The 12,522-nt window shown below is 38.7% G+C and overlaps 1 protein-coding gene across 2 annotated transcripts in view; it reads right to left on the bottom strand.

The window, feature by feature from the left end:
• UNC5C (unc-5 netrin receptor C) overlaps positions 1-12,522 on the bottom strand; it is a 427,174-nt gene that overhangs the window by 60,805 nt on the left and 353,847 nt on the right. For both annotated transcript variants that reach the window (XM_027544020.1, XM_027544019.1), the window contains exon 7: positions 9,749-9,913. In XM_027544020.1, coding sequence (XP_027399821.1) covers positions 9,749-9,913 — 165 coding nt within the window. The remainder of the gene's footprint in view (positions 1-9,748; positions 9,914-12,522) is intronic.

Here is a 12,522-nt window from a genome sequence, read left to right as displayed (position 1 = left end):
GGTTAGGATTAAATAATTATTGAGATATAGTTCACAGCTCACATGGGGAACAGTATATAAGTTATGAATATGACGTAGCAATTCTAGTTTATAAAAGCATTGTGTTGTGTAAAAGTCCAAGTTTTTTAAATCATTAAGCTTTTGATCCGTTTTAGCAAATTTATCTATCTGAAGTACAACAGACCACTTCAGAAGATTTGTCCTCATTTTTACCATCCGAGCATTAGAAGAATTTCTGTTCTCCATGGATTTTACGCTCTTCTCGATCTGGTTACCTGGGTCTTTCTTTCTGCCAGTGACCTTACACTAAGCCAACATACCTGATTTCTCTCATTCCAATTTCATTTCTTCTGATGCAAATATTCTTATTAAAAACCTCAAGGACCATTCTAAATAAACATGTCCAGATTTTTTTTTTTTTTTCCCTTTTAGGTTGGCTCTTATCTAGCCACCCCATCAAGACTGCACTAATGATGTCAAAGGTCAGGTCTGTCAAAGACACTCATGGTCATTTATTATAATTTACCACTCTTCTGAGGGTTTATTTATTGACAGGAGCTTAAGGAACTCCAAATAAATGAATACATAAATCCTAGGACATGACAACAAAAATTGAAAAGAACATTTGCTTATCGCTGATGTCAGTTATCTAAATTGCCGTGGTAATTTGTGCTCCAGTCTTCCCAGGACCGTCTGCCATGCTTCACTAACTGATCCACAGCCCTGTTCCTAAAGCTGACAGCCACGCCCCTCTGAAATGAATAGCAGGGAATGAACATCTCAGATGTAGAAGCCTTATCTCATGACCCACAGAAGGCGATGAATAAATATCCGAAATTCAACTAAACAGTTGAGCAAAATCAGACTCCTAAATCAGCTGCCCAAGAGTTGTCAATTGGTATTTTCTATCCGATATGCACCCTCAGAAAAAGGGTAAGTTATTAAATCCAAAGGCAGTGATAATGCAATCCATAGTAGTTAAAGACATCTGATAGAAAAAGTAATGAAAAGTCCTGAAGTAAAGAGGCTGATTCCTAGCATCCATCACCCTAGCTGGAATTTTAGGCAAAAAGAAACACTCAAAAGCACAGGCCCTGCCCCTCTGTAGTCCTGAAGAAGTCCGTGCTTTGCTGCAGTTGTGAAAGGTTGTAACTTTCTCCATCCCCTTCGAGTTTCCCTTGCATCCTTGAAGCTGAAGACCTTGCGCTTGTCCTCTCACACCAATCTGTTCAGGGTGCCATAGGTTTCCATCAGGTTTCTGCGGGCTAAAGCTCCTAACCACATCCCTACTTTCAGAAGCAGGAAAATGTTTTACCAGAAAAGAAAAAAACAAAAGTAAACCACATTCATTATACCAGCGACAGCAAAGCAGTGTATTGGGCAGCCAGTCCACAGACTGAATATTTATTTGCCAGCTGGGACACTATGCATATCAAAGACTATACAAACACAGCTATGACATCAACATCTTCCAAACTACAGATAAAAGCACTCACTGTCTGACACTCACAATTATACTTTCCTATCAAACTGCTGTGTTGACAAGAATTTCACTGGATACTGACTTGCACCTTCTCAAATGCCTACCATGGTGGTTATAAACATATCGTGCTAAAGTCAAGAACAGACTATTTGCAAAGTAAATGATTTCCTCACAGTAAATACATTAAATCCCCCTGGGGTTCTGGGGGCCCTGGTATGCAGTGAGTCCACACTACAATTTACACATAGAGTTCTGCCACTTCCTCTGTATGTGAGAATTAATGGAAGAGCAGGGTGACATGTAAATTTTTTAATGAGTAGAAAGTGCTAAATTTGCAGACTGCATAACATTTTAATTTTCCAAAGTCAGGAAGTTCACTGATGCAGACACAATTCCAGGCAGTTCTTGTTTGTAAATTGCAATTTCTAATTTGTCTGCTGTGGCATAAACCTTCTTCAGCAAGAAGGAGTATTTATAAATTCAGATGTGAACTCTCACATATCCCAGTGTGGGACTCCAATCTTCAAACAGGATTAAAAACCAAAGTCTATAGAAATAGCTGCAGCAATGTAATAATCTAATAGAGTGTATTCATAAATATATATAAAGCACCATTTCTGGATCAAGTCACATATATATTCCCTTGACTGCTATTTTCAAAAGGAAAAAGTAAGCATGGATTAAACCATTTTATGCCAAGTTGACAAAGTAGGTCTTACTACAAATCATTATAAAGGTTATAAAAGTTAAGTTATCAGGTCTAGGTTATACAACTGTGTGTAGTGTTTGTCGCTCAATCGTGTCTGACTCTTTGCGACCCCATGGACTTTAATCTGCCAGGCACTTCTGTCCATGGAATTCTCCAGGCAACAATATTGGAGTGGATAGCATTTCCTTCTCCAGGATACAACTGTAGTTCAATATAAATGGTAAATATGCTTATTGGCTCAACATTTTTGGAGACTGTCATAAGTGCCTTTTTTTTTTTTTTTTTGTACCTCTTTTCTTCTGGGTCTATAGTGTTCTCTCTCTCCAGAACCATTTTATATAAATCTTGTCTCAAAACTATGTGCTAAAACCAGAAGCTACTTTCATATATATAGTCTTAGTGAAAGTCGCTCATTCGTGTCTGACTGTTTGTGACCCCATGGACTATACAGTCCATGGCATTCTCCAAGCCAGAATACTGGAGTGGGTAGTTGTTCCCTTCCCCAGGGGATCTTCCCAACCCAGGGATCGAACCCAGGTCTCTCTCATTGCAGGCGGACTCTTTACCAGCTGAGCCACAAGGGAAGCCCAAGAATAATGCAGCGGGTAGTCTATCTCTTCTCCAGTGGATCTTCCCGACCCAGGAATCAAACTGGGGTCTCCTGCATTGCAGGTGGATTCTTTACCAACTGAGCTATGAGGGAAGCCCTCATTTAGTCTTAGAAATAACAGAAAGACAACTAAGGGCTTCCCTAATGGCTCAATAGGTAAAGAGTTCAGTTCATTCACTCAGTCGAGTCCAACTCTTTGCAATCCCCTGAACTGCAGCACGCCAGGCCTCCCTGTCCGTCACCAACTCCCGGAATCTACCTAAACCTACGTCCATTGAGTCGGTGATGCCATCCAACCAACTCATCCTCTGTCCTCCCCTTCTCCTTCTGCCCTCAATCTTTCCCAGCATCAGGGTCTTTTCAAATGAGTCAGCTCTTCGCATCAGGTGGCCAAAGTACTGGAGTTTCAGCTTCAACATCAGACCTTCCAATGAACACCCAGGACTGATCTCCTTTAGGATGGACTGGTTGGATCTCCTTGCAGTCCAAGGGACTCTCAAGAGTCTTCTCCAACACCACAGTTCAAAAGCATCAATTCTTCGGTGCTCACCTTTCTTTATAGTCCAACTCTCACATCCATACATGACTACTGGCAAAAGCACAGCTTTGACTAGATGGGCTTTTATTGACAAAGTAATGTCTCTGCTTTTGAATATGCTATCTAGGTTGGTCATAACTTTCCTTCCAAGGAGTAAGCGTCTTTTAATTTCATGGCTGCAGTCACCATCTGCAGTGGTTTTGGAGCCCAGAAAAATAAAGTCTGACACTGTTTCCACTGTTTTCCCATCTATTTGCCATGAAGTGATGGGACCAGATGCCATGATCTCAGTTTTCTGAATGTTGAGTTTTAGCCAAGTTTTTCACTCTCCCCTTTCACTTTCATCAAGAGGCTCTTTAGTTCCTCTTCACTTTCTGCCATAATAGTGGTGTCATCTGCATATCTGAGGTTATTGATATTTCTCCCAGCAATTTAATTCCAGCTTGTGCTTCCTCCAGCCCAGAGTTTCTCTTGATGTACTCTGAATATAAGTTTGTTGTGGTCCTTTAATGGACCGGAACCTGGTGGTCCGGAGTCAACGATAAGAAAATGAAAAAGAGAGAGAACGAAAGAAAGAAAGACACAGGGACCCAACCTCTGAGCAAAGGTGCTTTAATGATCTTTCTGGGAGTATATATAGGCTGTTGTACAAGGAATTCCTTTCAACAATGATATAGATCAGAAAACCAAACGTACAGCAACTGTTACCAAGGGAACAAGAGATTAACAACGGTCATAAGGTCAGGAGACAATCCATATCTCAAGAAAGAGGATCGAGACTAAGCAGTTTTGTCATAAGGAGAATGTTTACTGAAGGAGATTCATAAATGTCCCATCCTACAACCTCAGTCCTGGGAGCTGTGTGCCGTTCCACTCATTTCTATTGCCAGAAACTGATAAGGGACAGAGGATTTATGAGAAACAGCATGTAGGAATCCTTCTGTTAAATATTCCCTGACATAAGTTAATAAAGTAGGGTGACAATATACAGCCTTGATGTACTCCTTTTCCTATTTGGAACCAGTCTGTTGTTCCATGTCCAGTGCTAACTGTTGCTTCCTGACCTGCATACAGGATTCTCAAAAGGCAGGTGAGGTGGTCTGGTATTCCCATCTCTTGAAGAATTTTCCACAGTTTATTGTGATCCACACAGTCAAAGGCTTTGGCATAGTCAAGAAAGCAGAAATAGATGTTTTTCTGGAACTCTCTTGCATTTTCCATGATCCACCTGATGTTGTCAATTTGATCTCTGGACACGACTGAGCAACTTCACTTTCACTTTTCACTTTCATGCATTGGAGAAGGAAATGGCAACCCACTCCAGAGTTCTTGCCTGGAGAATCCCAGGGACGGGGGAGCTGTCTGTGGGGTCGCACAGAGTCGGACACGACTGAAGTGACTTAGCAGCAGCAGCAGTAAAATAACATCAGTTCCTATAAGTTCTTAATTTGGAAGTAGTGTCTCCAGTGTAAGAACTACTTTTTTCAGACCAATGAGGATATGTGTGTGTGTGCTAAGTTGCGTCAGATGCGTCCCACTCTTTGCAACCCTATTGAACTGTAGCCCACCAGGCTCCTCTGTCCATGGGATTCCTCAGGCAAGAAAACTGGAACGGGTTGCCATGCCCTCATCCAGAGGATCTTCCTGACCCAGGGATGGAAACTTTGTCTCTTTGGCCGGCAGGTTCTTTATCACTAGTGCCACTGGGGAAGCCCTAAAGAGGATATACCTCATGTATAATATATACTTGGCTCAGCTGGTAAAGAATCCACCTGCAATGTGGGAGGCCTGGGTTTGATCCCTGGGTTGGGAAGATCCCCTGGAGAAGAGAGAGGCTGCCCACTCTGGTATTTTGGCCTGGAGAATTCCATGCACTGTTAAGTCTATGGGATCACAAAGAGCCGGACACGACTGGAGCCTTTCACTTTCTTTCCTATGTTATACTTCAGTATCGACCACTATGTCTGGATGGCTTTTGAGTAGTAACTGTGGGACTTTCTCATTCTATATTCCATGTGTTTTAAGGTGTGTGTGTGTGAGTGTGTGCGCACACATGTGCCCAGGTGTGTCTGATTCTTTGCAATCCTATGAACAGGCTCCTCTGTCCATGTATTTTTCCAGGCAAGAGTACTGGTGTGGGTTGCCATTTCCTCCTCCAGGGTATCTTCCTGACCCAGCGATTGAACCTAAGGCTCTTGTGTCTCCTGCATTGGCAGCTGAATTCTTTACATCTGGGAAGTCTGTGTTTTAACCTACCTTTTATATAATCACTCACTTTATCCTTTCTCCATGTCTTCTGAAAAGTGTCATGAGATCTACATTCCAGTTTACTAATTTTCCCTTTAATTTTATCCTGATCTGATTTTTAGTCTTCCATTGAGTTTTAACCTCTCAATGGATCACATTCCATTCGATTTTCTCCTAAATCTCTGTCATTTTTACAATATTCTATTCTTTCACTTGTGTTTATATTCCTTTTAAAAAGTTTACCTTTTTATTGTTATTTATTTTACAGCCTCATTCAGATTGTTCTAGGACTCCATTTATTAAAGTACTGGCACACCTATTTATTGTTGCCAACTTCCCCTTGCAGCAAACTATTTATTCCCTTGGGTGATATAAAACTTGTATCATAAATTAATTTTCAGGAGTAAGTTATCTTTATTATAGACCAATGCACTTAGGTTGTGGAAAAACTCCTGAAAATGGCTTACTGTTCACCTCTGCTGGTACTCCAGAAGTTTTACTACTTATATAAATTACACATACTTTGCATTTTCCTCCCTGCATGGTATCTTAGACTTCACATCCAGAACTAAGTAAAGGACTGCAGTTTTATTTAAATGAAGACTTAGTCTTTTCTGTACCATCAATTTTCCTGTAGCTTTCCTGGGCTGATGGGTAAAAATTTAGAGTTATTTTTCATGGTGGGGGAAGCCAGTTATGAGACCCAGCTTTGTTCAGGTTCCTTGCTTTCTACTCAGCCTCAGAACCAAAAACCTAACTCTCAATCCCCAGGACCTACATCCATGCCTAATGCCCCTCTTGGCTATTCTGGTGTCCACTTATACAGATACTTATTTAGATCTGAGTTCATTTCTGTTACTTGAGGATTTCTCTTTCTTTTGAACTTGATATCCTCTCTCTCTTACACACACTCCAAATGTGTTTATATGTCTTTTAAGTTTAAACATTTTATCCAATATTTCTAGATGTTTTCAGTTAAAGGTGCTTATAATGAGGGGAATGGCTAAGGAAGAAATGTGTCCAAATATGATTATTTTGAACAAATTAATGAATAAACATTGACAGTAATATTTTCTATATATTTCACACTGTATTGCTCTTAAGTACCAATCTGGCTTTTAAAATATACTACACTATATTATCTATGTAACTCTGAATTCTACTGACATCCATCAGGAACTCTGAATTCTTCCTTTCTAGCAGTGTATCTACATTTATATCCAAATCACTTGTAGACAATTTTTAGTACATTCAGAGGTTGCACTGCCTCCCTAATTCAATGGTAAGCAGGTTAGCTTTGAGATAATACTGCAATACTTATAAACAGGTATTTATCAATGCATTGAAGACACTAAGTCTCAATGTAAACAAACATTAAATGATATTTTCTAATTATTAACTGCAGCTTTATAGCTATCTTTTTTCCCTCCATTCTTTTTCTTAATTCAGAACTTGTCCCTCTTACAAGCTTGGTACTTTCACTATTAGAAGCCATTTGTTTTCCAAAATGAGGACATTTTTTTTTTGCAAGACTTTGTCAGCATTGCTATGCCAGAAACACCCAGCTTACTATAAATAGAAACTATAACTTTCACTATAAAATACTATAATTATACAGCACAACTGTATCTGAGGTTTTTACCCTGAGGAAATCGATAACAGCACAAACTACAATTATCTTTTGTACTACAGTAGATACAAGAGGGAGGAGGAAAGAGCTTATTGACTTAGTAGGGACTGTTACTATAGCAAATCAGATTTATAAAAGGAAGCAGCTTTTTAACTGACTGATTTTAATTCAAACACCCAAATGCTCCAGTCTGCTAGGAGTCTTGACCAAGAAATAAACAACAAATAACCACTTTTGTAGCTTCATTCGCCTTCCTTATTTACACATACACACACCTCATGCCATCCATCATAGCCAATCATTAGAACAAACTGTATTAATTCTGTAAGAAATAAGCTAGGTGCTAAGGGGATGCTGGGCTTCCCTGATGGCTCAGACGGTAAAGAATCTGCCTGCAATGCGGGAGACCTGAGTTTGATGCCTGGGTCAGGAAGATCCCCTGAAGAAGGGAATGTCTGACCACTCCAGTATTCTTGCCTGGAGAATTCTAGGGACAGAGGAAACTGGCAGGTGACAGTCCATGGGGTTGCAAAGAGACGGACACAACTGAATGACTAACACTTTCACTTTCAAAGGGATGCTATTTCATGAAATTCTTAACTTGAACATTTCATACTTGTGGGCTTCTCTGGTGGCTCAGTGGTAAAGAATCTGCCTGTCAATGCAGGAGACATGGGTTCCCTCCCTGATCCTGGAAGATCGCACAGGGCAGCTAAGCCCGTGCGCCACGACTACTGAGCCTGTGCTCTAGAGCCTGGGAGCCGCAACTACTGGTCCCACGTGCCACAACCATGAAGCCATACAGCCTGTGCTCCATAACAGGAGAAGTCACCACAATGAGAAGCTGTGCACACAACTACAGAGTAGCCCACACAGCATCAGCATAGCTAAAAATAAATGAATAACATTTTTTCAAAAAGAGTATTTCATGCTTGTATTTGATATATGTCATAATTTAGAATGTGTCATTGTGTGTAACTAATAAAAGGACGAACGTTCCATCTTGTAGCATTATACTCCTTGTTAAATCAGTCACTTTGGGAATTTTAAAATATGCACAATGGAAGCAGAAGGCATTAAATCACCCAAAGCTGAAGGATAATACTGAGAAAGGGAGAAAGGGAGTGAGCAAGAGAGAAACTTCAAATATTGTTACTTTTCAATCACATGAATTAATTCATTCTACACTAAAAGAATACTACTAAATTATAAAAATGTTAAAAACAACTTGTGTGGTATGTTTTCATTTTAATCTTCAACTCAAACTAACACCTAGAGGAACAAATTCTGTATCTCTGGATAAACAGTTAGTAAAATAGCTGTATTCTTCTCCTTCTGTGTTTCTGGTACAAATAGTGAGAGGCACAGTAGCCATCCTCAAATCACAACCAGAAAATATGCTTCACACTCAGCTGCAGCCTGTTCTCAAAGAATACCACGCACCATGGACAGAAAAATAAGAGGCCCATTAGGTTTATATTCTGTGTCCACAAGGCTATTACCTATCTATCTGTATTTTAAGTAAAGTTGCTTTTTAAAGGTCCCTGTAAGTACAGACTCTGGAAAATAAACAGAATTTCATAAATGTGCTGAAAATATCTTATTCTTAAATGAAAAATACAAATACTTCCACACAAATACATTTGCTTGCTTGTATTCCACAAGCAATTTGTACCGTGTTATAAGAAATGTCAACATTTGGCCACCATTACCCAAGATCCAAAGACAGCACATTGTTTGATTTATTCAACTGTACAGGTGTGATTTCAGAACAATTTTTAGTACCTTACTTCATGCCCATAAAAAAGATGGTTAATTTCATATATTTAAGGGCTCCTTAGTAAGTATGAAAAGTATTTTAAGTATGGAAATCAAACCACCATCTCATTAAGAAAATCTAAGTAACAAAGCCATAAAAAATGTGGAATACTTAGCTTATAGCATCTATTATATTCCTGAGCCAATCTTCTACATCCATTTTAAAATTTACGTTTTATAAACATGATTCCCTTTAGATAAACATAATAATTTTAATACAAACCCAGCAATTTCAAGGGCTTGTGAAGATATTCCCACTTAACACTTGAAAACTGGTAAATCTACCAGGAGAAATGTTTCTTGTCCTTATACATGTATTCTAAACTTCATGGACATTGGTTCAGTAACAGCCATGAATTAGAAGTAAATAGCTTACTTTTTGGAAGCCGTGTGACTCTCTGAGTTTAGGGTGCCCTTTTGTGCACTCTAATACAACCGAGCAGCAATTCCCTGCCCTGAAAAGAATGACAGACCCTCTAGGGAAATGACTAAATCACTTTTTGCTCATGGGAAAGCAATACTGTGTGTGTCATTTGTTAACTGGACACAGTTATTATTCATTCTGGTTTCTGGGAGATCCTTTTTTTTTTTTTTTTTCAATTTTGAGAGCCCTAGTAGTGCATTTTTGTTGTTATTCATGGGATTTTTTTTTTTTTCCTTCAAAGTAATCCAATGGTTAAGACACACCTCCCCTGTGTCTCAAACAGACTTACTCTGCATGCACAGCCCATCCGTGCAGTTCTTGGACTGCAGGACAAGGCCATCGCAGTCCTTGCCTCCATTCTTGGGGGCTGGTGCCGTGCACTCCCTCCTGCGCCAGTGAGTGCACTCGGTCCCGCAGGTAGACCACTTGCTCCACGAGGTCCACCTGCCATCCACTGCCACAAAAAAAAAAAAAAAAAAAAAACAGCAACAGGTCAAAGAGAGAAGGAGCTTCCTGAAGGCAGAGAGGGGGCAGGGCTCAAGTAGAAACAAAACACCAAACACTGAAGAAAATGCCCCACCAAGGAGTGCTGCATTCATTTTAACTGCTAGAAGTAGCACATGCTCTCCATACTTTCTGTGGATTCTGCAAACTTTCCTTACAAGAGGTCTGTGACTATTTCTTCACTGGCCATGCACGGGAACTTTAATGGGACACACAGAAATCAAAGTTGTCACCAGGAGTTATATAAAGGTAAATCCTAGCAGTGTCCCTTTTTCTATTTTAGGTTTTGGACTGAAAATTAGGGGACCTCCTTATGGATCCAATATTCCCATGAATAGTGCATGTGATTAGTGCCAGTAAACTTCTGTGGGGTTAAGGAAAAGAGGTCAGGAGAGTGGGGAAAAAAATCCTTCCATTCATCTATCCACCCACCCACCTCCATCCTATCCATATATTCATCTACATTCCCATTTATCTATCTCTCTCTCTCTTTACCGCTCTATCATCTACATCTTATACACTCTTTTTAAGTTTTTATCCATGCTGCTTAATTCTGCTAAGATCTTCTGCAATGCCGTCTTGAAAAGACTGTTTTCCATTTATTATTTGATTATTTCATTCCATTATTTTATTTGATGATGTACACATTTCTATTTTTATTTTAAAATAATATTTAAGCACATTCTTAATTTTTTTCCTGTGATTCAATCATTTGGAATAGACTCACTTTCTTCTTAATTTTGGTGCTTGACTTATTAGTAAATTTCAATGATAATGGGCTAAGATAACTCTATTTAAAAAAAACAAACACACAACTTAAACCCTAACTTGAGAAAATAGTAAATTTCACTAAGGTGATACTTTAAAATGCATTCTTTAAAGGTTCTTAGATAAATAAGAAGAAAATACCAAAATAAGAGTTATATTTTTTAAAAAATTTCCCTGAAATCCATAAATAATTATCCAGGGATAAATGCAAGACAATGGCAAACATCATTTATTGAACATGCACTGTACATAATATGTTATACCTACATCTTGCTAGAAATTAGACCAATTTTAATAGTCTGCATAGTTTGGAGAATCTCTGTGATGTCATATTTAAATTACTGTGTAAATATATGTATTATGCACAATATACAGAGATATAAATATGCCCACATGAAAAAATGATGAAAGTATTAATATTTCAACTGTACAGAGTTAGCTACATAAATAACCCCCAACTATCTGGAGAAAAGACGTTTGCTTTGACCTAGACCATCCCAAAGTACACACACAAACACACATTTCTATTTTAACTAAATGCTTGTATGTATGCATGCGTGCTCAGTCATATTAGACTCTTTGCGACTCCATGGACTGTGGCCTGCAAAGCTCCTCTGTCCATGGAATTTTCCAGGGAAGAATACTAGAGTGGGTTCCCTACTCCCAGGGATCTTCCTGACCCAGGGATTGAACTGGTGTCTCCTGTCTTGGCAGGTGGATTCTTTACCACTGAGCCACCATGCAAGCTCAACTAAATGCTTAGTGTATTTCTAAATGTGGGAGTCAGTATGTAGATAGAATATAGAAGAGTACAAGATAAAAAATATTGAAATTCTTAGCCTAGCTAAGTGTCAAAATGTGTTCCATAAATAACAGCTCTTATAAGGGTTCAGTGTGGGATACTGTTTTGATACTTGGAAAATTAGCATAGGAATGACAAAATTTAGATTATGGTTTTCTCTCCAGTTCATTTCTCTAACCTGTCTCTGAGAGAATGGCATTTTTAGTCTAAAAAAATTTGAAGAAATTAAAAAAAAAAGAAAAAGAAAATACGACTAAGCAAAAAAAAAAAAAAAAAAGAATGAACCTGACAAAAGTTAGGCAAAATAAAGGCAAGTGAGGAGTCTTTGTATCTAAATAATGAAAGTGACAATAACTACCCCAATGGAATACACTAATAATAATTTTAGCTTAATTTTTCAATATATTATATAATTAGACATTTTAGTAGGTTTTGGTTTCAGCAGATATTAACTTCAATTTACCAAAGGATAAGAGCTTCGGACAACATAAGAGAGCACAGAAAGATGCTCAGAGGCAAAGGGATGCAATCCTGTTATAGGTACCATTGCAAATAACTCAAAAAGAGGTGACTGACATATATAGACATGTTACTGTATTCATGTATGGACTGTTGGGTGATGCACAGGGAAGCCTGGCATGCTGCAGTCCATGGGGTCACAAAGAGTTGGACAGGACTGAGCAACTGAACTGAACATGTATAGATAATAGGTGACTGCATCATATTTTCAAAATCTATTAGCTCATGTGTCACAAAGCCTAGATTTCCTTTTAATTCATTCCAAATGTTTTATTTGCCCTTGCCCATAAACTGATACCAAATATCGAGTACTTTACCTCAAACAGTTTCTAAATTTCAGTTCCAATTAATTTCCTTGACTTTCTGAATATCAATGGTTGTTATCCTAAATGTATGGCTTTCAATGCTGCTCAAATGCCTTGAATTATAAGATTCTGCAAACTTGGCTCCAACAGTTTTGTTGAGTAATA

This window comes from Bos indicus x Bos taurus, chromosome 6 (assembly GCF_003369695.1).
Source record: "Bos indicus x Bos taurus breed Angus x Brahman F1 hybrid chromosome 6, Bos_hybrid_MaternalHap_v2.0, whole genome shotgun sequence".
Classification (NCBI taxonomy): domain Eukaryota; kingdom Metazoa; phylum Chordata; class Mammalia; order Artiodactyla; family Bovidae; genus Bos; species Bos indicus x Bos taurus.
The sequence above is the reverse complement of the archived record's forward strand: the minus strand, read 5'-3'. Positions and strand labels throughout refer to the sequence as shown.